At 38.4% G+C, this 24,734-nt stretch overlaps 3 protein-coding genes across 3 annotated transcripts in view; 2 read left to right on the plus strand and 1 right to left on the minus strand.

Moving 5' to 3' along the window:
- gdap1l1 (ganglioside induced differentiation associated protein 1-like 1) overlaps positions 1-9,499 on the plus strand; it is a 28,133-nt gene extending 18,634 nt beyond the window's left edge. The window contains exons 4-6 of the mRNA XM_085146258.1: positions 4,028-4,122; positions 6,205-6,319; positions 6,397-9,499. Coding sequence (XP_085002384.1) covers positions 4,028-4,122; positions 6,205-6,319; positions 6,397-6,740 — 554 coding nt within the window. The 3' untranslated portion in view covers positions 6,741-9,499. The remainder of the gene's footprint in view (positions 1-4,027; positions 4,123-6,204; positions 6,320-6,396) is intronic.
- fitm2 (fat storage inducing transmembrane protein 2) lies at positions 6,989-13,519 on the minus strand. Its single transcript, XM_085146270.1, has 2 exons — positions 13,276-13,519; positions 6,989-12,678 (listed from the first exon to the last, which is right to left on the minus strand). Exons 1-2 carry the CDS (start codon positions 13,446-13,448, stop codon positions 12,069-12,071), a joined length of 783 nt encoding a protein of 260 aa, XP_085002396.1. The 5' UTR covers positions 13,449-13,519; the 3' UTR covers positions 6,989-12,068.
- A 4,301-nt stretch (positions 13,520-17,820) lies between these two features.
- Positions 17,821-22,604, plus strand: r3hdml (R3H domain containing-like). The gene is made up of 6 exons (XM_085146271.1): positions 17,821-18,134; positions 19,010-19,222; positions 20,011-20,129; positions 20,249-20,351; positions 21,362-21,477; positions 22,005-22,604. Exons 1-6 carry the CDS (start codon positions 18,129-18,131, stop codon positions 22,126-22,128), a joined length of 681 nt encoding a protein of 226 aa, XP_085002397.1. The 5' UTR covers positions 17,821-18,128; the 3' UTR covers positions 22,129-22,604.
- Positions 22,605-24,734: the final 2,130 nt, after the last annotated feature.

Genomic DNA, 24,734 nt, shown 5'->3' on the forward strand with positions numbered 1-24,734 from the left:
AGGTGGTCTTATGCATACCGTGGTTTTAACAAGTGGTTATTTGAGTTTCTTTTGCCTTCCTATCAGCTCAAAGTAGTCTTCGTAAACACCGGAGATGGTTGCGTGGGAATATTTAGGTAGATCATTGGCACAACCATGCCATGTTCAAAGTCACTTAAAGCACCTTTTGCCCCCATTCTGATGCTCAGTTTGAACTTCAGCAGTGGTTTTGATGAGGAGTTAAACAGGGGTGCCCACTGAAGTGTATACTGGGCCCTCATTGGTGAAATAAGTGTCCTATGTTTGTCCCTAGTGCTCATCCCTGAGGTAAAGAAAGTTTTCTTGTGGATTGACAGGATGAAAAGTGGATGCTATTTTGGTTTTGTCATCTTTTCTTTATTACTTTCTTCTTTTAAAGATATAAAAACTTTTCAGTGCTTTTAACTCGCTATATTGAACACTGTCACACACTCAGCGTGACTCAGCTTCAGCTCTGGTACCAAAGAGACTCCTACGACGAAAACCAAATGCATTTTGAATGCAAAGCAATTCATCTTCCTTACAGCATTTTCCACATCATTGGTAAAACAAATCCCAGGTTTTTATGTGCACAGCGTGATTAGCATACTGTGTAATTTGATGCTACTCAATACCAAAAACCCTTAACACAGCACTTTGTAGTGATGCCAGGTTTTTAACGGCAGATATTAGACCTCCCAGCCTGAACTGTGGTGCTCTTCACATCAGGTAATGGCCTTGTCATGTAAATCAGAGCAACAGGCTGGATGAGATATAAAAGAAAGTCTGCAGGAGAATTAATTATCCAGTGAAATCCTGACCAGTCTGTGATGGACCTGCAAAATCAACTTTATGGAGTATTTCATTGAACGCATCAGTGTTTTCTGTAAACTTTGGTTTGGATGATTATGATTCAGACTGAAGGGACAGTTCAGACACAAACATTTTTATCTTTCTGGGTTCATCTTGTCATCATCATTCCAGCAGACTCATGGAAAATATGCAAAAAATAGGCCGCGTCACAGGTTTGCAGCTAAAGTAAAGACTGACAAAATATAAGAAGACTAAAAGATTCTGCATCCTGGCCAAGTTCTTCATCTTTATTATTAACAATTCCCCAAAAAACACCAAACTCAGTAATGTGTCTATCTTACAAATGTTTTCCATCTTCCCTGCCCCATTTGTGGGACTTAGTCCCAAACTAGTTGCTTAACTCTAAAGAAGTAAAACTTAAAAGGTTTGACTTTTATTTTGTAAAAACAGAATCTCAGAGCACAGTTGTGCACTGTTTTTGGCAAATGTTACACTAAATGTCATTACTAACTACACTTGTTAGTATTGTATGTGGATTTGACTAAAAATAGAAACTTCAGTGTCCAAGTACATAATACAATCACCGTGTTATTGCAGGGACTTTACCTTGCAATATCAAGAACATTGAAGCAACTGTTGTGATTTGTGCTACATAAATAAAATTGAATTGAATTAATGGTGCCTGCGCTCAACTACACCTGCCTCTGCGCAGTTTGTTCTGTTAGCAGTGTTGGGGAGTAACGGAATACATGTACTGCCATTACGTATTTAAGATACAAAATATGAGTAACTGTATTCCGTTACAGTTACCGTTTAAAAAGGTGGTATTTAGAATACAGTTACTTTGTTGAAATAAATGGATTACACGGCGGTACTTCCCTGTTTCATATTGTGGCGGGTCAGGACTGTTTGGGTTTTGTTTGACAGCTACGTTCTGTTGTTCCAGGTGGCAGCGTTACGGTTGCCATGGTTACAGGGTGACGCTCTCTCTCTGCGTGTTTCCTGGGTGAGAGAGGCCTTTTTGTTGTTGTTGTGCTAAGCTAATAGGCAGAATGCTACAGGTATAGCTCTAAAGAATGTAGCATCATAGGCAGTGTAGTCCGTGCTGCAGGGAGAATGGACTGCCATACCCGTTATGTGTCTGTGAGCGAGGAGAGAAAGGAAAAGTACGAGCTGTCATCGAGCAAAAACGGGAGCTGGAAGCAAGTAAATATAATAATAACCACTGCAGCCAAGAAGAGTGCCTGACGAGCCCAGTTGTAAGTAAGCTATTAAGACTCGACTGTACACCGTGTTCGTGTTTTCCTCCAAAAACAATAAGTTCCGTTGGAGCAGCCTTTCAACGCCTCTCTCTGTCTCTCGCTAGCAAAGTTGACCCAGACAACAAAGTAAAGCTAGTTTTCGGCTACCAGCCGACACAGAACCCACCGTATTAGCCACAGGTCCCTTTACTACGGTTCGGAGCCGCGGACCTTCAGTAACAGTAATAAATCACAGCAATAGTACATTCATGTAGTTGTAAACAGCATGATAATATATTAAGTAATCCAAAGTATTCAGAATACGTTACTCTCATTGAGTAACGTAACGGAATACGTTACAGAATACATTTTGGGGCATGTATTCTGTATTCTGTAATGGAATACATTTTAAAAGTAACCTTCCCAACACTGTCTGTTAGTTTACCAAACTGCCTTAATTAGGTCACAAAATGCATAAAAATGCTTTTGTAATTAAAGGTTTATGTCTGGGATGCCTTAAAAACGTGTTTTAGCTGCATGGTTTTTTTTATTATTCAAGTGATCTTTGAGTTGGAAATCATAAAACTACATGAGTAGAGCTAAATCAAGTAGGTTAAACACTAAGACAAAACATCAATCTTTTACTTTGACTCATCATTAGTTACCCAGATGGCAAAAAGAAGGGTAACAAAAAAAAACAACACAGATGAGTGGATTCATGCCATTCAGACCAGAGAAACATAATGAAAGCAGCTTCTATTAAAAGTGTAGCACAGTAAAAGTCATACCGGACTGTGCTAGATAACAAAAACAAATTTAATCCTGGGCTCGCCCGTCTTCCTGTGCACAGCAGTAGTTAAAGAACAAAACAAACAAACAAAAAAATAGTATCTCTAACAAAAGAAGTTATGTGAATGTGAGGAGATATTATCTGCCTGCTTGACTGTTAATGTTGTAATATCATACCTGGATAGAAAAACACACAGTGGAAAACTATCAGTCATGTTCTGGCCTCCTCAGAGTCCAGACCTCAACATTATTTAAGCAGTTTGGGCTCATCTTGACAGAGAATAGAACAAAAGGCACCCAAAATCCATAGAAGTCTTTTGTGAACATGATTCTACCAAATACTGAGTGTAGCGACTTCCACAGTCGCTAGAGGCCGGGGATGGAGCCTGCCTATTTGCCTGACGCGCTGTCAAGTTTACGCAATAATGCGAAAGGTGGAATTGTTTTCTTGTTTATTAAAGTGTTTACAGAGTAATGTCATCTCGCGATTTGGACTCTTACAACGTCACAGGCTCTAATATAACAAGACAAAACATGTTGTGCAGCGGTCAACAAAAACTACGGCTACCCAGCCCTCCTCTCTGTCAAAATCAAAACCAGTGAATGACAGACTGACAACGCCCTCTTAATGTCACCGCTAGCACCCACGTGACTCCCATTACACCTCACCATAACAACCAAAACAAATGAAAACCCAGTGATCATCAAAACATTCAATACATTCAATTATGGCTCCTACACTGAGGTTTGGTTCAATTGTGCAAATTATGTTTTAGCCTTATATACTGTGTTATATTTACCCAATGAAAGAAATGAGAGGTGGCTCAAGTGTTTTGCACAGTGCCGTACGTTAGCAATATAAGAAATTATAGTGCACCACGGACACATCTTATGTCCTTGATGACGTAAATAAAAACAATATGTGTAACAGCTGATGACACAAGCTTCTTCCTCTGCCCTCGGGAGACTGAATGGAGCTCAGATGGGAATAAGCTTTGTATTGTCAGACATCCCCTTGGAGATTAAACACACTGGACTCTGGAGTATTTGCTTTTAGTACGATTACTTTGTATGCCAGGCAGACAGCACAGTGTCTAAATATTATTCAAAGTTTTTTTTTCCCCTTCCTGAACAACAGAGGACACAGTTTATGTGAATGCATGCACTGTGTTTGTGTGTAACTTCAGGACATCTGGCCAACGCTGCGACAGAGCTGATGAAGCTGGACCATGAGGAGCCTCAGCTGACAGAACCGTACCTCTCCAAACAGAAGAAGCTAATGGTGAACCCGTGTTTTTATTAACGTTAACATCTAACTTTTAAGTGTCCTTCACAACTACAGATTTCATTAATATACACATCAGAAGTGAAGACTTAAGATGATTTTCAGGGTGTGATTCATATACTGCAATTTATAGGAGTTCATTTGCATATGTTTCAGGGCCTTTAATCCATTAAATGATGCATTAAAATTAAATAAATTTCTCACTTGTTGTAAGAATTAATAGCTTAGTGCATTGTACATTTTTAAATTGTTGTTATCCCTTCAAGAAATTATAGTGCACATAGAAAATCCATTAAATCCTCTAAATGTGTAATACATTTAAACTTATTCAGGGCAGCCGCCTGGATTAGCATCTTAAACTGATGTATTAATATCCTTCATAGGTACAAAGTGAAGGTTATCACACAGGAAACATCCTGGAAGATTAGCTTCATCGAGTGAAACCCTTAAAATTTTAAATCCTGAATAAAAATATACTTATTTTGAATTACATATATATTTGAGACCCCTGAACGGGAATGTAAAGAGTATGATTTTTATGTATTTAAAGCTTTTTTGGGGGACAAACAGTTTAAGTCTCTATTAAACTGACAGGTATTGCTTCATTTATGATCAGAGAAGAAATCCTGACTTTTCCTTCAGTGACGTTAGTTTTCCTATTTGTGGCTTTGAGTGAAATATCTTTAGAGCTACTGGATGTGACATATAGTTAAAGTGCTTTGAATGGTTTTCAAGACTAATGCTATGTAAATACAAGTACACTGCAATTAATTTAGATTATTATGACAGTTTTAAACACATTCCATGCCCCCATAGAATAATTCATATTAAGGTTATTTGTATTTTTTGTAAGCAATAAAAAGCAGTTTAGTTTGGCTTTAGCATTTAACTAGACACATATTTATGGCTGAAATAATGTTCTGAGATGTTTTTTATTTTTCTGTAAGTTTTTTCTTTTCTTCTAAAAAATGTTTTTAAAGGTTGGATAAATCTCTACAAAGTATCTTTAGTAACAATGTTGCTTTTGATGTTGTTTTTGAAGTGAGTGGAGCTTTCCCTGTTTAACTTTGGTTGAGGCAGATAGTCAGACTGGTTAACAGAGTAGGACAACCACACACTGTCACATCCACACCTATGGCCATTTTAAAGCCACCAGTTAACGTGATTTGCACTGAACTGTGGGAGGAAGCCACAGTACTCGAGTGGAACCTGTGCAGGTACAGCGAGAACGTTCAAACTCCACACAGAACGGCTCCAGCTGATCAGCATATATAAGAACCAGAAAAGTTCTTGCTTTGCTGTCGCAGCGCTAGCACTAGCTGTTTCTCACTGCATGTCAAAATATCAAATTTAAAATGTATGTTTTCAGCATTTTAGGCTAAATGTTAAAATGTATTTCCTGAAAATATGTGAAACTTTTAATGTAGTCTCCAAATTTGATATTTTTCCTTGTGGCATTAGAAATCATTTCACTGCAATGTGTCAATCTATCATAAAACCTGATTTAAATGACATACTTTATAAATGTTATCCAGTAACATCCGTGACACAGTCTCATAATTTTTCATTCAGAATACCTTTTGTTCATAAATTGCATTCGAGGAACATTTTAAACCCCCCACCCCCTCCCCCCATCATCTCAGACACCAGTGACGTCCTCAAATCAGAATAATGCAGAATACTGTTTTTTTTTATTGTTATAAATATGTATAAGGACATTTTATAACTTGCAACTTAACACCATTTTTAAAACATTGTTACAATTTGAAATAGTGCTTCAAAGGAATGTTTTCTTAAAGACAGAATTACAAAGTTTATGTAAGGTTTGTTATTTTTGTGGGAATGTTCCCTGCTAGCTAAAATTTCAAACTACAAAAAAGTAATTACTGCTGCTTTAACAATTACACCATCCGCAGTTAAAACAGTTTAAATTGAGTCCTGCTAAATAAGAAGCTACGCTTGCCTAAAAGGGGGCTGGGAAAGGCTCGATTTATGTTCACTTATAACAATTTATCACTTGAATTTAACATTAAAACATCAGTTTAATGCGTGCTACTTTTTTACTTGTTTAATTGACAGGCAAAAATCTTGGACCATGATAATGTGAACTACCTGAAGAAAATTCTGGGGGAGTTAGCCATGGTTTTAGATCAAGTGGAAGCTGAACTGGAGAAAAGAAAACTAGAGTATCAAGGTATGTCCAAATGATGAATATCAAAGCACAACCCAGACGTTTTCTATAGTGATGTTATCGCATTCTTTGCTTCGCAGGCCAAAAGTGTGAGTTGTGGCTTTGTGGACCTGAATTTACACTAGCTGACATCTGCCTCGGAGCCTTGTTGCACAGGCTCAAGTTCTTGGGACTTTCTAAGAAATACTGGGAGGACGGCAGCCGGCCCAACCTGCAGTCCTTTTTTGTGCGTGTGCAAAAACGCTACGCTTTTCGAAAGGTCTTGGGTGACATCCACACGACCCTCCTGTCGGCAGTCCTACCCAACGCCTTCCGGATGGTAAAAAAGAAGCCGCCGTCCTTCTTCGGGGCCTCTTTTCTCATGGGTTCACTGGGCGGGATGGGCTACTTTGCCTACTGGTATTTAAAAAAGAAATACATGTAGTGAATGCCCACTTGTTGTGTTATATGTCTGTGTATTTGTGTGATGTTTAAACTTTTCTGTAATGTTTTATGACTGCAGGAAAACATAATGAATCTATATAGAGAACACTATTACTTACCTGGGTGAACAAAGAAATATTAAAACATTCCATAATAAGAAATTCTTAACAGCACATTTTCTGGTAATCAAGGCCTTTCGTTAAAGTTTAATTACTGGAAACTTGCAGCTCTTGTGCATGCAAGTCCTCATTTAACTTTTGTTGAAGGCATGCATCAGGTCCACCTGCACTGAAATCTTAAAGTGAAAAAAAAAACCCAGATAAAACTTTAAACACAACAACAACAGGGGTTGACTGACCTTCGCATGCCACTATTATAGTCATTACTCATACCTGCTCCTCACTCCTCCATCTACCTGAGGTATAACCAGTAAAACCACAGGGACACGTACATGACGATTACTTTCTGAAAAGTGCTGTGCTGCCAGAAACTGCCACATGTAATGATGAAAGGATGGAGGCAAACTTTAAAGGTATGCTTTGACATTTTGGGAAATGTGCTTATTGGCTTTATTGATGAGGCGTGGATGAGAAGATCGATACTACTCTTTGCGTAGGTGTTAAACATGAAGCTACAGGCCAAGAGGGTGATTAGCTTAGTTTAAACACTGAAAACAAGCGAAACAGCCGCTCTGTCACAGAAATGTGAATACCAGCACCAGCTAGGTATAGAACGTGAAACAGAAGCCAACACCAGTAAATGCCTTTGTCTCATTTAAATATGAAAAACATAATTATGCTTCACTGTTAACATACTAGGACTAATCAAATTATCACTCAGCTTGTGATAATTCAGTGAAGTTGTCACACTCCACGTGTAATTTGATTAAACACAAACACATTAGCTATATTTTGCAACGTGCCCGACATGAGGACAGTAGAAGCTGATATATTAAAACTAAGCAGATAATTAGGATAATGATGGAAGGCGCGCTTCAGTCAATATTGTGCTTAAGTGGTGCAAATCACTTAACACATTTCTAATGAATTAAACTGCCACTCCACTTTGGGTGGCATGACATTGCGGTGTGGTGGTTTGCACTGTTGACTGGGAGCACTCACTATGTGCTGGGTTTTTCTTTCAGCAGCTCCATAGATGTTCACGTTGGGTTAATTTTTGCTTCTAAATTGGCCATAGGTGTGGATGTGAGTGAGACAAAGTGCTGTTTGAAAATGTGAATGTTTGGTTTGTAGTGGAAATGCTTTGAGTGGTCCAGTCAGACTGTGTCGGTTCCACTTTACCTGGTTGTTAGCCCTATTTTTTGATCTAAAGTAAATGTATATTTGTAAAGCGCTTTACTTGGTCCTAAGGACCCCAAAGCGCTTTACACTACACACAATCATCCACCCATTCACACACACATTCATACACTGGTAATGGCAAGCTACAGTGTAGCCACAGCCACCCTGGGGCGCACTGACAGAGGCGAGGCTGCCAACGGGTCCTCTGACCACCACCAGTAGGCAACGGGTGAAGTGTCTTGCCCAAGGACACAACGACTGAGACTGTCGAAGCCGGGGCTCGAACCGGCAACCTTCCGATTACAAGACGAACGCCCAACTCTTGAGCCACGATCGCCCCGAAAGTAGAGTATCAAACATACATAAAGTGTGTCACATTACAAGATATGAATATCTTCCAGTGTCACAACGAATCACGAAGGGGAAAGGTTAAAAAAGAACGTTTAAAAAAAGAGCAGAAGAAGAAATCTGCTTTTGTCTATTTGTGTTTCTTTTGGGGGACTAAACCTTGCTCCTGATGGAAGCATGTTAGGGAAACTAAAGGTGCAAAACAGTGTGTGGGTCATTTCATGCAAATGTTTCCAGTCTTAATGCTGAGCTAAGCAGCTGTAGCTTCATGATCATGCACACAATAAAAGCAGTGCCCATCTTCTCATCTAACCCTCAGAAATAAAGTGGAAAAATCTCCCAAACTATAAAAGTGCTCCTTTAACTTATTGTACACCCAATATGTAATAACACACAGAGACATGCACACGTGTGTCCAGAGTCAGTTTATTTAGAGCACCACAGATCACACAGCACACAGTGGTCCACTGTCACTATCTTGTCGCAGAGCAGAGGAAAATCTGGGTGTTTGAAAAGTTACATTTGGCTCTACTGATAGCAGAATAATAAATTCTGCGTCTATGGCACAATAGTGATGACTTAGGGTTAGGATGTATGTTTCATTGCATGGGTTACTTTCGTATTGTGTACACTGAGGGGTTTTTTTGTGGCCCAGAGGCAGAATTTATGACATGACTAAGCCACAGATTTCTAAATATTCAGTTGGTAACTGTAACCTTTGAATCACCTGCACTGCACCGCGTCTGAGACGGTCCCTCAGCAATACTGAGCAAGAAGAAACGCACTGGAATTCACTGCTGTTTGTTTGTCTCTGCTGACTTCCTCCTGACAGATGCAAGATTGTTTTTAACAGATAGATATTTTTAATTACACACGGTCGCATTTATTTTACCATGCTTAATTTTTAATGAGCTTAAAGGTTAAACAACGGGAACGAGGGAAGGAAAAAGCTGACTCATCTGAAGGCTTAAGGAGCACGATGGTGAGAAACTGAGAGCCTTCCCAGCTGTCTCGTTGTTTCTTAATGCAGTTTATTTTTCTTACTCCACATTAAGTTAACCCTTGACGGGAACCACTTTGTGTTTCTTTACCAGATGTCCGTGCTTTTTTTTTTAAAAACCATGTTATCATGTGCGCTCTTTGGGTTTAACTCATTGTTGTGAGGTGCTGGCTGGAGTTGTAAGCTGCTTTTGCTTTTTCTTGGCTGGTTATTACCGACATTCTTGCAGTAAGAACTCACAGTGCAGCGACTCTTTCTCTCATTATAACTGCTGCTCAAGATATTAATAAATAACAGAGGTCATGGAGAGTTTTCTACTGTCACACAAACTCACCTCTGCAGGTAGTGATTAGCATCTAACTGCAACAGAAAAGGCTGAACCAAAGACAATGATCAGTACTCCTTTAATAGAAGTTTGTTGCTGTTTCATGTCTTGTAGCAGAATCCGTTTTTTATTAAGAAAACCAAAGTGTACCCAGTTTAATTTTTGATATGGAGAGTGCAGGGCGGCCAGTGAGATCAATAAATCCTTTTTGTCTGAAAAGAAGACATTTGAGATACACATTAAAGTACTTGATTTCAAGATGTTCAGAAGGGAGGTAAATGAGATTTCCAAAGTTTGAAAGCAAGCATAAGAGGAGATATGTGTCCAGTTACAAATAAATCAAATAATTAGCTTAACTGTGTTCTCATTCATGTTGAGATTTTCATGCTAAAACAGTTCAATAATTGACACTGTGGGCGAAAATGCCAAGAAACGTCATAACCAGCCAATCACTGTAAACGCTTGGTACATTTTGATTATTGCAAGCACAGCTGTTACGATTCCGCTGCTTCCTCTGACTGAATCTACCCGAGGGGTCGGATCTGTACTTCTTGGATCCAACAAAGATTTCAAGTGGAAAGAATCCCAGTTGTGATTTGTGGCCATTATATTTCACTATAGTATTTTTTTATTTCTTACTTTTTGTTTTTTATATTTCTATATATGCATTTATTTATGGTGCTTTTTATGATGTTTGTTCATAAGCCTTAATTTATTCAGTTGCCATCAATGACCAATAAATAATGAAAATAATTAATGGAACTTTTTTTTGTTGGTTTATTTGGACAAAAACTCAGAGCTTCCTGCACGGAGGAGAAAGTCGATTTTTTTATATTTGATACATAAATCTCAACAGTAGAAAACTGAAACATTCTTCTGTGATTTACATATTTGTAACCAGAACTTTAACAAAATATGACTGGTGTCATTCTATATTTTTCCTCATAGCTCAAAAAAGTTTATGCTGTGGTTTTTACCAGAGATGTACTGGTGAGTGTTTAAGGAAGCAAGATTGTATAAGTGGGAATTCTGATTTATTCATATAAGGCCAAATCACACAGATCAAGGTGCTTCAGAGCGTGAGCTAAGGACCATCAGATGATCCCCTACAAGCACTTAGTGACAATGAGAAGGAAGAACTCCCTTTTAAAAAGGAAGAGAGGGCTAACCTAGGCCGGTTGGGGTTTGAGGGTTAAGTAGGGCAAGACAGGGAGAATACAGAGAGATCACGACCAGCAAGCAGGTCCAAACACAAACTACAGAAGTTAATGACATGCAGCAGTGACCAATAAATACGTGTAAAGTGGAGAGTACTCAGTGCATCATGGGAAGTCGTCTAGCAGCATAAGGGATGATTCAGGGTCACCCAACTCTAACTATAAACCTTATGGAAAAGGAAAATCTGAAGCTGAATCCTAGCAAACTACACTGTTCAGCATTTTTAATAGCTTCTGTTCAGAAACAGAAAATTATGGCACAGAGGAATATTAATCTTGGTCTGATTTGTCTTTTAAAGACCAGTTAAAATAAAAATTGATAGTGTTTCAAAAGCTGATGGCAACATAAGCATAAAGCTGCTTTTTCCCATGTTTTTAAACTATATCTTAGTTTAAAAACATAAAAATAGTTTCCTTTAAACAGTTTAGGCATTTTTTTTCATGAAATAATTAACAGGAAAAAAACCCTCTTTATATCAATTAATGATGAAAATAAATGTTAGTTAAAGCTCAATACTGAATATTTCCAACCTTAATAATATTTCTTAATTAAATATATTAAAATTCTTATTCCTAACCACATTCTACATCCCTGAATAAACTTAAACTACACATAATGTTGACACACAGTTACTTTGACCCCAAACCATTCACAATCAAAAACACTGATTTAAAATATTACACACAGGATGAAATGCAGCTTCACTGGATTACAATGACTTGTTCAAAGCTTTCTAAATAAATAACAATGAACATTTACTGTACATTGGTTTGCAAAAAAACTGGAGCTGTAAACATTCTCAACTGTTCCCATACATATCTAAAAACTGCAAATACTCAGGATTAACGCACTATAAGTCAGGCAAATAATAGCGAACCTTGAGGCTGAAGGTGAGAGGACTGAAGCTGGGCAGCAGAGCAGCTCTGTGCTTTTATCTCAGATTACAAGTCATTTTGGAATCAGCAGCTGCCAAACAGATGAAGAATTGCAAGTAAGTCATTGTGTACAAGGTGGCCAGCCTGTGAAGAGGGGAATTACTTAAAATAGCTTCAAGTAGAGTTGCTGGCTTGGACCTGGATGCAGATAGCGTCAAATGTAGTGTGTTATTTCGAGGATGATTTTACTTGTGTGTTCAGCTTAGGCATGCGGCTTCTGTTCTTTTGGGTGGCGCTGAGGGGGGAGTCCTGGTGACATTGGCTTTACATACCAAACCCGATATGTTAAATACCACCCCAGCAGGGCGCATATGGTTCCTAACAACTTGTGAGATGGGTCATGGAAATAAACAGAGGTGCACGTGAACATCCACACCCAAATGATCATGATAAGATTCAAGGCTATATACAGCAGGCTCAAGACCTTCCTGGGAAGTCCAGACAAGCTGGTGGTATTGAGAGAGCTCATCGGGGCAATTTCCTCCATGATGAAGAGGGTGGAGTACGCCAAAATGAAGGAGTGTCCTGAGATGTCATAGCCAACCCAGTGGAATCCAGCCCGCCTGCAGACAGCTTTCGATGTGAACTCCTTGTAATCAACCTTTACCAAGCTGTTTTCGTAACAAGAACCGGTCACATCCTCGATGTAGAAGAAGGTCTCTGTGCAGACGTACCAGACGGCCGTTGCCACCACCAGAGAAAGCAGCCGCCGGGCGAGAAAGGAGACGCTCCTGTTGAAGGAGGCATTGGAGAGGAGGAGGAAGGGGGTCAGCAGCAGCAGCGTCCAGCCCCAGGACACTTTAACAAAATACCTGCAAGACAAACAGAGCAGTCTGATGAAACACTTTACCACTTCAAGATAAAGTTAATGTTAATCTCATATGTACACAGAACGTATACTTCATACTCCTGGGCCAATACAGAATGTTTATGCATAAACATTCTGCATACTCCAGGTTTTTACCTCTGTTTCTAACCATCTGTAACACCAGCACATATACTGGTACATATCTACAGTTTTCTTTTTAGAATAGAATATAATAGCTTTTTATTGTCATTGTACATGTACAACGAAATTGTGGATGCTCCACACTAGCTGTGCATGGAACAAAAATATAAATAGTAGGACATAAATAATAACAATTGCCAGTTTCTGCTCCTACAAAATCCAGGTAAGCCAAGCAGTTTTTGTTTGTTTTGAGTTGTGTTCAACAAATAGGACTTCGTTAGCCCGACAGTTGAACAGTTCACCCTTGACCTACATCTCCCCAGTCTTGCCAAATTCATTAAAACATTAAAAAAGAAAATGATAAAGGTGCTTTTAAGTCACCTTAAAGTGAGCGCCAGGTGTGCCCACGAGCTTGAATGAATCGATTGTGTTAGCTAATCAATCGCGTCGTCATACTTACACGTTCAGGGCGTTTTTGCTGCTGCTGAAATACGTCTGCGGAACGGACTCCAGCTCTTTCAGGACGGACCCCACGGCCGAGATGAGCAAAAAACTCCAGGGGAACTTCTGTCGGACGGCCGGTATCCTCCACAGTACCACCAACTTATCCACAATGACATCCAACGACGCCATGTTGACGCTACTGACCGTTGCTCTACACCGGCGGGGAGGGGTACGTTGCTTTGACGTCACTGCAGGTCAACCAATGAGATGTTATTCTTCTTCTTTCTGTTTTTAACGGCAGACTACAAACGGTAAATTCAAATGGATAGCGCCCCCACTGTACAGGGTGATGTGCTACTTTCTTCTTAACACTTGCTTTCCTTTCACTTTCTTTGTATCTGACATATGTTTTCGTAGATATACATATTAACCCAAAATAACATAATAAATGGAGGAAAACAATTAAACCACAGTCCTAAAACCAAAACCAGCCAGGCAAGGCCATGATGACCCACTTGGTAAAGTAAACCTGCTAGGCATCTTTTTTGGCCTCCAGACAACAATTCTGATGGCTAAAGATCCAAACGGGACAGGGAAAAAAAGAAGGAAACAAAAAAGGAACACCTCTATAAACATCTGCACATCAGGCAACCTGCTCTACTCCTGAGCAACAGCTACCCTAGGAGGTGCTACAAACATCCTTCAGAGATTTTGGTTCCTTCTGAGATGAGCATCACACAGCTCCTGCCGGTATGTCGGCTGCAGCTCCATATTGTGAATCTCCACGTCTACCTGTTGGATTTGGGACTGTTGAGGCCATTTCGGTACAATGAATTCACTGAACTCACTTAGATGATCCGAGAAAAAAGAAAGAAAGAAATGAAGAAAGATCTTCTGTATATTTCTCAAAAAATGTGATCCCGTCTCCCTGAACCTTAAAAGACACCTCTTTGACAGCATTTGGTCAATTTGGTCAATTTCCCCTTATTTCCACATGTGGTATGTCTTCCTCATTAAACCGACATCATTGTGATGCAATCTACATTATCTACTGGAAAAGTTGCTAAAAGAGTTCTGTTTCTGGGTCAAATTTAATTTCTTTCTCCCAGTTTTTCTGTTATTACATGCAACAGAATATATTCATGTAATTAACAGTTTAAAAAATGTATTTAATAATACTAACTAAAAAAATAGATATAAATGCAAATCGTATGCATATATTTTCACTGTCTACACATACAATTCAAGGTAATTAATGCAAGTGTTGATGAGAGCTGGTGCTGATGTTTGTAAAACTGAATCCTGCTGACTGATTGTGATTATACTGGAGTAAAATAAATCTCCCCTTGAAGGACAAAGTTTGTCCCCAGTGCACTCTGACTTGGCAAACAAGCCTCTCTAAAAAGCAATTTTCCAAGCATGCCTCCGGTTTGGCTGATTGTTCTTCAAGGATTGCTGCCAAACTACAAACTCTGTCAGGAGGCAAAAAAAAAAAAAACCCCATCCAGATTAAATGGTTTCAGGTTACATTTCAGACAGCTCAAGACCTGATTGAATCACACCTCAGATTTCTATAGTTAGATTGAAAGAAGGAATCTTTTTGCAAAACAAAACATTTGATGAAACTAAACTTTTGAGGGCCTTACTCAAGTGATAAAGACAAATGTAAAGAACAAGATGGAAAACTAAAACAAATCTCCTGCAGTAATCATCACTGCACATGTGTGTTTTCTGCTTCTCTTGAGGTAAATATAGAGGTCAATGAGTTCTTCTCATCTCCTTTCAGATTGATCTGCAATGTCACAGGGAGGTTTGCATGTAACTGTCCTGCAGTGCATCGAACCAGATGATGTCATGCTGCAGGCAGTAAGAGAGGGACTCCAAAAACCAAAATAAAACTGGTCTAGTCCAGCCAGATAATTATCCTCTCCAAGGTTTGACCTATTTCTGACCACCCTGGTGAAGTTTCACCATTCAAATTCCCAGACTCTTGAGAACTAATACCCCATGGAGCACCATGTTTAAAATCATTTGTGCATTTAGGAAAAATAAACTTCTGATATATTTGTATTCATTGTTATTAAACGACAGCCAATAATTTCCATTAAAAAGTATATAAATACATATAAATATATGTTTAAAAAATTTGAAAAGGGCTAAAAATGTTAAAATTAAATACTAATCAACTGAAAAGATGCAAACTAAAGTTTTAGCAAATCACACCCACCTTGTTTTAACAGAGATTTTTTCTAAAATTGCAAAAGCAAAACAATTTTTCACCACTTATCATTTTCTCATAGTTACCCTGATCCCTGCTTTTATAAAAACTCTATTCTAATGTCAAACAGCCTCTGCATGTATTTTAAGTGTTATGGTTTTATATTTGTATATATCTGGTTTATGCTGCAGCCCCCATGTGATGTTTCCTACAGTGTTAGTGAATAGTAGCTCAGCTTTAAAGATTTTATCACAATACCTTTCTTTCCTTTGAGGCTGGCAAATATTCTGCAGTACAGCCACACTTTAACTTTTCTCCTCTGTCAGTGGGAAGCACCAGATGACTGAATAAATATACTTTGAGCCTGTGCTGCTTGACCTTTTTCTTTCCTTCTTTTTTGATATTTAACAGCCAGGTTTGATGGATATATTCTCCCTTCTTTGATGTGTGACGACTTATATATCAACTATGTGCGAAAACTGTCACGCATGTGGCTGATGCTAATTTTAAAAGTTGGGTCTTTGCATCCAGTACGTTAAGTTCATTCAGCTCCACTGACAGAATGCTAAAGAGATTTGAACAAAATATCAAGAACAATACTAATATGATAAAGTGCAAGTAGATAGACAGTAGATATAAAAAATAAACAGTTGCCAGTTATAGACAGGCAAGTGGAAAAAGTGCTTGAGTTTAAAGGATCGACAACACGATGTGACGTTGACCTTGTGTGCGTTTAAGGTTTTTTTTTGCCTTTCTGTGCATTTCACACACAAATCACAACGTCTGGGAGCCTATATGGACATATGCTGCATGACTTTGAAGGCTACACTATGTTACCTGACTAGCCAGGTGACATAGTGGAATCTTCAGACAAAATGTGGCCATTGATGTTGAGTCTTTCTCTTCTGCTGTACTAGCAAGGCAAATAGGAAATGCAGGGGTAGATGATCTAGACAAGAATAATGCTAAGTAATGCACCTATGACCACTGACTGTGACAGCAAGTAAAGATGTACACAGTATTCCAATGCACAAAGCAGAGCCATGTGCATAAAGTATAATAAAAATGTGCAGTAAACAGGATTTCTGTGAAACCCGCTCAAATATATCTCAGTAAGATGGTGCAGAAAAGAAAAGAACTCACAAATCACTTGAAGACTCACAGATGAAGCAAAATACTGGCACAATAAAGGGAGAAACAAAGAGTGGGCAGGACATTAAGACATGGGTGACCCAAACAGGGCAGGTAATCACACTAAAAAACCTAAAATGGAAAATTCTAACAAAGATAAATTATGACCTTGAAGACCAGATGAAACTTCAAGATGAAATTAAGTATTTTATTATGTTAGCTGCTATAATAATCACTTGATCTCCATAGAAAAAAAAAAATTGGAACATGAATTGCTTTCTCAGGGTAAGACTGTCACCACTGCAGAGAGCATCCTATTCATGCCTAAGTGGTCGAGAGTTGAACATTCAGCAGAAATGATATAAAGTATGGAATGTGCTGGAAAAATATTGTAGTGCGTGCATTTAAAACCAGCAGATTCCGCTGCCCTACTTGCTGCCCTACTTGCTAGACGTGCATCCTTGCAGCTTCATCCCTAAACTAGTAGGATCTGTGTTTTTTGACACAATGGAGAATATCCAGCATGCAGAGCAGAAGCATAAATACAAGGGGACATTCACCGAGAGCTCTAAAAATATCAGCTGCACTGCATGCAGCCTGGACATGATCAATGATATGGTCATGACGTCACTGGCAAAATGTATATCTAGTAAAGATTTCATAATTTTGTAGTCCAGTTTTGTGCTTTCCCCTGTGTCATCTCTCTGACACCATTACCTGTAGATCCAGGTGATGCAGTGCACAATAGCTGCAGATAAACCCTGAGTCTGCAGCCACTTTCTCCCTCCTTTTTCTTAAATGCACATTCTTTGCCCATCTCCTACAAGCTTCCTATTATCCTGCTTATTCAGCTTTTTATTGTATTTTTTATTGAAGAAATCCAGCGAGGTAAGGAAACTAAAACGTCTCCAATAAACCAGCCTCAAGCTCTGAAATTCTGAATTCCTATTTTATTTAATATAAATATATCTGTTATTGATTCCGGTAATAATTATTTCTGAACAGTATTTATCATTAGGTGTTAAAACCACAACTCTAACTCCTCTTGTCCACACTTAGAAATTACTGAAAAGTCAGATGTACAACAACATAATATAACCAAGATTGCATTATTAATTAAGAATAATGCACAATAATATACAGTTAAAACATATAAAATGCATGATTCATTGTGAAAATGTTTACTTGCTGCTGCTGATAAATACAGAGGTTAAAGTAAAGTCCTTTCATAAATCAAATCAGATGTGGTTCTGACCCTGTCAAAAATGATGGCGGTTGGTAAAATATTTTATGATTGAGATTCATGTTCTCAGACGCAATTTCCTGTGTTTGTGAAGTAAGGAGAACGAAAGAGACAGACAATAAATTTTCAGGAAAGAAGAAGAAGAAGTCAGCATGCAGGAGGGTTTGTGCTTCAGTTAAAACTGCCTGCCACACATGACAAACGGGCTTGTTTGCAAACGCTCACTCTGAAGTGAGGAGCTCCTCTGTAGCTCGTCTGACTCTGAAAGGATCCACTGATGCAGGTACGAGGCTCAGCTTATTCCACGCACTGTGTACAAGGCATGATTGAAGACTGCAAAGAAAACGAACATGTGATAATGAAGTGTTTAAATTAATTGAACGTTTAATCTTTTAGCAAACAGCGACAATGTGATGCATGGTTTCTGACCTGTTCTAATGGTTTTCATCAATACCTTGCTGTGTACTACCAATACTTCTTGACTCATACTTTTTTTGAAGACCACCAAAAATAAGAACAAAACAAAAACAAGTAGTGGATGGTTAAAATGATCTTTTCTGACTGGGAAAATGCATTAAATTGAGGTATACTGAAATGTATTGACATTTTTGTCATTTAACAAATTTTTACACCAACTTTATACTTCGTTTGTCCTTCAAGTAGTTGTTAAGGTTAATTGTGTGATTGCTAACTGATATTTCTCAAATTTTGTTATTAAATAATAATAATAAGTCTAATAATAATAATAGGTAATAGAAACAAAACACATCGCAAAGTGACCTCAAAACCTTTTGGGGCTTTTTTCACTTTTGTCAGCGAGCACACAGTGAAACATGAGACAGTAAAGTGTGGAGAAAGTGGGGGAAGACACACAGCGAAGGCCCTGAGGTCAGACTCAAACCCAGGCTGATGTATTTATCTCTGCAGCAGAAGGTCACCTGCTCAACCCAGAGAGTTAAACTGCCTCATTTTCCTTTTATGAATAGTTGCAAAAAAAGGGTCACTTTTACAAATATGTTGATGAGACACTCTTTTGCCTCTTATCTGGTTTAATTAACCAAATTCAGCACACAACTTATTAAATTACCATATGCCTGGGATTTCACTGTGTTTTCTACTTGTAAATTTGACTATCATGTAATCTGCTCTGCTCCTCAGAGCTGCTGCCTCCTCCTCCTCCACAGGCCTCAGATGACTGCTTGTGTTCAGCTTATGCTGGCTGCCACCCTGTGGATGATGCCTGGAGGCGTCAATGCTTATCGCAGCAGACGTAAACCAGCAATTTCACCCAGAGAGATGAATGCCCTGCTGGATTACCATAACCGAGTCCGCTCTCAGGTCTTTCCTCCTGCTGCTAATATGGAGTACATGGTGAGGCACTTGTATATGTGGACACATATAGACAGTTTGTTTGTATGAAATGCACTAAAAAGGTTAAATAGTGAGGTGATTGTTACCTCCAGCAGTTCATTATACAAACTAGCAGGCACCTTATAGTGAAGACCCCAGCTCTGCTACATGTGCTGCAGACAGTGCTGAACGCATTGAAAATGGGGAATCAGAGACCTCTGCTGGACAAACTATGAAATTACAGAATTCCCAAATCCATCCATGTAAGCTGAATCCAATAAACTGGTGATAAGCCAATATCGGCTATAATATCAACCAACTGATTAATCAGTCAGAGTCTAGAATACATAAAATATGACAAGAAAACAAAAAAATACTCTACAGTACTCAAGACAAAACAATATCTTCTTGATAACTTTGCATTAAATACAGTTCTGTGGTATTTTTGTAGTTTTGTTTATGTTATTTTGAAGTTCTTCATTGTATTTCAGAGGGCTGTGCTACTTTTTACTGCATGTGCTACCTAACAATATAAAATAGCAGAATTAGTCATTACAGCCACTTGTCACTGCAGTCAGTTACAGTGATAAATTACTGTTTTATTGTTGGCCCTTCAATAAAAGTAACCATGGAGAAAAACAATAATAATGTGATCCTGACTTGGGAGCATTGCCTGCATAGTTTGGGTGTATGACTTTGTGTGTTGGCTTTTGTGTTTTATACAGAATAGGAAAAAATGTCACGTCATGTTAGGGATCGGTTGTTAGTGACAGCTCCTCTGTTGTTCTCCTTTTCTGCTATTTATGCAGCTGTGGGATGAGGGACTTGCTAAGTCAGCTGATTCATGGGCTTCACGATGCGTTTGGGATCACGGTCCGACACAGGCCATGAAATACATGGGTCAAAACCTGTCAGTCACTTCAGGAAGGTAGTACATAGCTAACAAACTGCGGAAACACTGAATGCTCATTATAATCATAAATCGTTTTTTATTAATAAAATAAAACAAACACTATATGTATGATATGTTGATTCATAATTTAAAAGGTACCAGTCCATCACAGATCTGGTCAGGTCCTGGAACGATGAGAGGCATCACTTCTCCTACCCAAACAGATGCAGTGGATCAGTGTGCTCTCACTACACTCAGGTATGATATACTCAGTGATTCCATTTTAGTACATTTGAGTGATATCTTAGCTTAGATAAAATTAAACATGTGTTTTTCTTCCCTATGCTGCATAATAACCATTAGATATTTATATGTTTGTACATACTGTGAAACTAAGTGTTAAGATATTAACAAATACATTTATCATCAATTTCATTCATTCAAAATGCAGAAAACAGTGAAAACCTGAATTAAATAAATATTTTTTCAGCTCACCTATAGATACAATAGCACACAGCTTTTCTAAGCACTTATCTGGTGGGGGTTTTCTCGGCACTTTGAGGAGCTTTTCACAGTTTTTCTGTGTTTTCTGTCTCTTCATGTATTCTCAGTCTGATTCTATGATGGTGATGCTCAGGACTCTTTGTTTAGGGTTGTTGATTTTACACAGAATCAATGCACGTCCATCAGATGTCTTGTGTTCTGTTGTATATCATAATAATGTAATAATGTAAAGTGTGTGCAGCTCTTTAGGCACATTTAAAACAGTAAATATAGCACCATCAGTGTATATGTTCCATGAAAAATGTGGCTTCAGTTATTGAAAAACTCATCATTTAGATTATAATCAAGTATTTATGATCTATTCTTTCTGGAAAAGGTCGGATCCTTTTCTCTTTTATTTTATTAAACACTACTTTCTTGCTTTGGAGGGTTATAATGCATATTTCTGGGTTTAAAGCAGCCTAACCTGTACGAGTTTAAGTGTTTCAAGAGTATGTTTGTAAGTTTAAGTTTATTAGTGCTTATTGTAAATTAGCAATGAATCATCCCGGGTTTTAAAATTGTCATGTGGACTAAACATGGTGCAGTTTTCATAATCAATAGAAGGACCTAAAGAAAATGTTTATATCACAAATATTACAGTGGGTGAAAACACCAATCTATGACAACAGCTGTGTTTTCAAATTAGCGCTAACCTCTGTAAATGTGTGTGGTTTGACTTGTGTGCATACAAAGAGAAAACATGTGTCTATGGTTTGTGTCAGATGGTGTGGGCGAGCACCAACAGAGTGGGATGTGCTGTCAGGAAGTGCTCCAACATGGACGTGTTCGGCAGCACCTGGAGGGAAGCAACGCTGCTGGTCTGCAACTACTTGATAAAGTAACGTTTGGGAAATATGCTCATTCACTTTTTCACCAAAAGTTTGAAGATGCAGCTCAAAACTGTGGCTTCCTCCGAGACACACAGGATGCTTATTTTTTAAAGCAGAAAATAAGTATCCTCTATGCAAATGCTAATAAGCTAATCATTGTTGATTGTAGTTTCAGTTTTAGTCTACTATTAGAAAATGCTTTAAATCCAAATGATCTGTTTTATTTCACACATATGGGATCAGTTTAATGTTTTTAGTTCAAACCGGGTTCAAAAAGGACACAGGAGGCAGATTTCAAGAACAAAAAGTGAGCTTTACTTGTATGTACAAATGTCTTAATGAAGTTGGCAAAAATAAACAAACAAACAAAAAACAAAAACTGAAAATAGACGGTTGCTGTTTTCATCCATGTTCTAAGTAAAAAAGAAAGAACCAGTACAGACCCAAACCCTGCTCTCACAGGTGCAAATACTCATTTAACTATTACACTCAGAATCTCACCTTTTAATTAGCATTATATTTCTTTGTATTTCAGAGGAAACTGGGTGGGAGAAGCTCCGTATAAGACTGGAAAGCCATGTTCTGTCTGTCCATCCAGCTACGGAGGCTCCTGCTGGAGAAACCAGTGCACACTGAGCAAAAAACCCAGGAGACTTTAACACAAGAAAGAAACTGTTAACACAACACAGTGTTTTCATTTGTAAACTGGAAAAAAGAATCCACAACAGTTCCAAATGTGACTCACAAAAGCTGTACAACAAGACAATCTGGATAAATGACGCACTGTTACCATTTGTACTGTAAATACTTAATTTACTGCAACACTTGAATTTCTATTCCAGTTACAAAATAATGTTAAAACTGTTATTTCCTTTGACTTTCAGGAGCTTTGCACTGTTAGAACCTGTTTAATAATAATAAAAAAGCAGTTTTATGCTACAAGTTGCTCATTTTAGCCCTGATATGCATCTTTGATTGTCTTTCTAAACTGTGAACCTGTTCCCACAGTCAATGACAACGCATTTATGGTTGCCTGTTTGCCTGACCGAACATTAATTAAGTTATAAATAACTGATGAGGCTGTATATTCAGCACAAGTAATTCGCTGTTCACCACTTGTGTTTATTCACTGCAGCTGCAGGAAATTTTCTGTCCTGCATTTCACCTCATTACAGCTCAGCATTTACCCATCAGAGACTTTTTCTGTCATAAACCCGAGCCTAATGCAGCTTTTATGGCCTAAAATATGAGGGAATCAGCTGTGCCTCCCAGCTCAACTGATTTGTGGACACACACACGCACACACACAAACGTAAAACATTTGATACAGAAACCAGTCTCTCCCAAGCAAACAAAGTCCCTCACAAACAAGTATAAAGAGCAGCTGAGATCAGCACTTTGTTGACTGTAATGATTGTTTATTTAGCAGCTCTATTCAGAAATGGAGAGTGGGTGTAATTTTCTTTCTTTGTGCAAGGTGTTTCTCCTTACTCTACATTTTTGTGCAGGTGTGGTTTTACAGGTAATTGCATACACTGTTTTCAGAATTTCAATCAATCAGTTTCCACTGATACAAACAGTTAGATGCTTGGAAAACACCGTTATCCTCGCTGGATGAAATTTTCATGAGAATATCCACACCGCTTCATGCCTGCAGACGATTAGCAAGAGAAACTGAACTCGGAAGAAACCAACATCAAAATCCTTTTCATCAAAAGATTTTGATGTTGGTTTCTTAAAGAAGTCCAGACGCTTTTTCTTTGCAAGCTCCTTTGACCAACATCAAAATCCTTTTCCTAGTAAAGCTAATCCTATTAAATTAACACATTATATTTAATCTGGTTCTTCTTTAGATGCTGTTACACTTACTGTCTTTTACATTTTAGGTGATTTTAACTTAACAAGCAGTATTAGTGTGTTAGTTAATGAGCTTTAGAGGTGCCACAGAGTGGATTTTGCAATCTTCAGTCAGTCTTAAACTAAGCAACTAGAAAGTATTAATGCAATTTTTTGAAGCTGCCCAAAGAAAATATGACAAATTTCCCTATGGAAGCAAAAATGGCTGTTTGCATGCAGCTGAAATGTGCCAGCACGATATAGAATTATCTTAAAGGACGGCTCGTTTCCAAATCAAATGTACAGATTTTGTCTCTTTTTATCCATTTAGATTTGGTGTGTCCCAGTTAGCTCAAGGATGAAAACATAACATTTTGTGAGCAATTTCATTTGGGAATTAATCTCTGTCTACCAAGCCGTACCTGCCAACCAACTGAAGCGTGAAGCTTGCAAACTTTACAGCTCCGGTGAGGGGATGGCATCCATGTTTACACGCCAACCGTCTCAGTTAGCAGAAGAAAGTCAGAGGAGGGCTTGTGACGCTGTAACAGGATGTAAACATTGTAAATTGATAGCTGTATTATGATTTTCAACTCTTGCTAGTTATTAAAAGTGATTTTACACTTTTACACTATAATAATATAACAGACAGACACACATATTCTTTGCCTTTAAGCATCGGCGTGAAAAATAATGTTGAACTTCCCAAATGTAGAGCGAAGGAGCCACATCATCACATCATCATGCTGAGCACCTTCTATTGGTTGGTGAATGTAGTTTTAGAATACCTGTGTCATAACTGAGTTATTCAAATGTATTTTTCTGCACAGGGCAAAGAGCCAACTAGCTTCATTACATTCAAAGAAGGCAGACATCTCAACAGCTTATAGGCCAAAGAAATAAAATCAAACGATATATTTGATTTAAACTCATCATCCAATGAAATGAAGCTGGGCTTCCATCTCTGCTGGGAGGAAACATTTTAAATTAGGGGGATGTTTTCAGAGTTCAGGCCCCGGGTATATAACAGTAATGTTTTCTCCTCAGTCAAAACAAAACTGATGATGTCACTCGTCATACAGTATGCTTGCTGCCACCCTCAGTACATTCTCCACTCCTCTGTCTTTTATGTCCCTCCCCACCCTCTTTCTTTCATTCTATTTTACATAAACTCTTATTCTTACACAATTTTCATCTTCGACTGAGAAATGGCTGACGGGTGATGAGAAAGAGGGAAAAGAGCACAATAACTTTATGTCTATTTGAGTTTCTATCATCATGTTGCCATAGCTACAGCTGCTATATAGATTGGTGTCCATACGAGCCTGGTTACTGTTTAACCTCCCCACCCACATTTGCCCAGATTAGGAAAATCAATAAGATAACAGCAGCAACACCGGCCTTACCTTGCACCAACAACACCCTTCTC

Source organism: Neolamprologus multifasciatus, chromosome 20, assembly GCF_963576455.1.
Source record: "Neolamprologus multifasciatus chromosome 20, fNeoMul1.2, whole genome shotgun sequence".
In the NCBI taxonomy this organism is placed as follows: Eukaryota; Metazoa; Chordata; class Actinopteri; order Cichliformes; family Cichlidae; genus Neolamprologus; species Neolamprologus multifasciatus.

Excerpts from the sequence above, each read along its gene's own strand:
- fitm2 (XM_085146270.1), bottom strand. The coding sequence starts at position 13,448 with ATGGCGTCGTTGGATGTCATTGTGGATAAGTTGGTGGTACTGTGGAGG. Across the intron at positions 12,679-13,275 it reads AGCAAAAACGCCCTGAACGT|GTATTTTGTTAAAGTGTCCT; the intron begins GTAAGTATGACG and ends TTTGTCTTGCAG.
- r3hdml (XM_085146271.1), top strand. Across the intron at positions 19,223-20,010 it reads CTGCTAATATGGAGTACATG|CTGTGGGATGAGGGACTTGC; the intron begins GTGAGGCACTTG and ends CTATTTATGCAG. Across the intron at positions 20,130-20,248 it reads CTGTCAGTCACTTCAGGAAG|GTACCAGTCCATCACAGATC; the intron begins GTAGTACATAGC and ends ATAATTTAAAAG.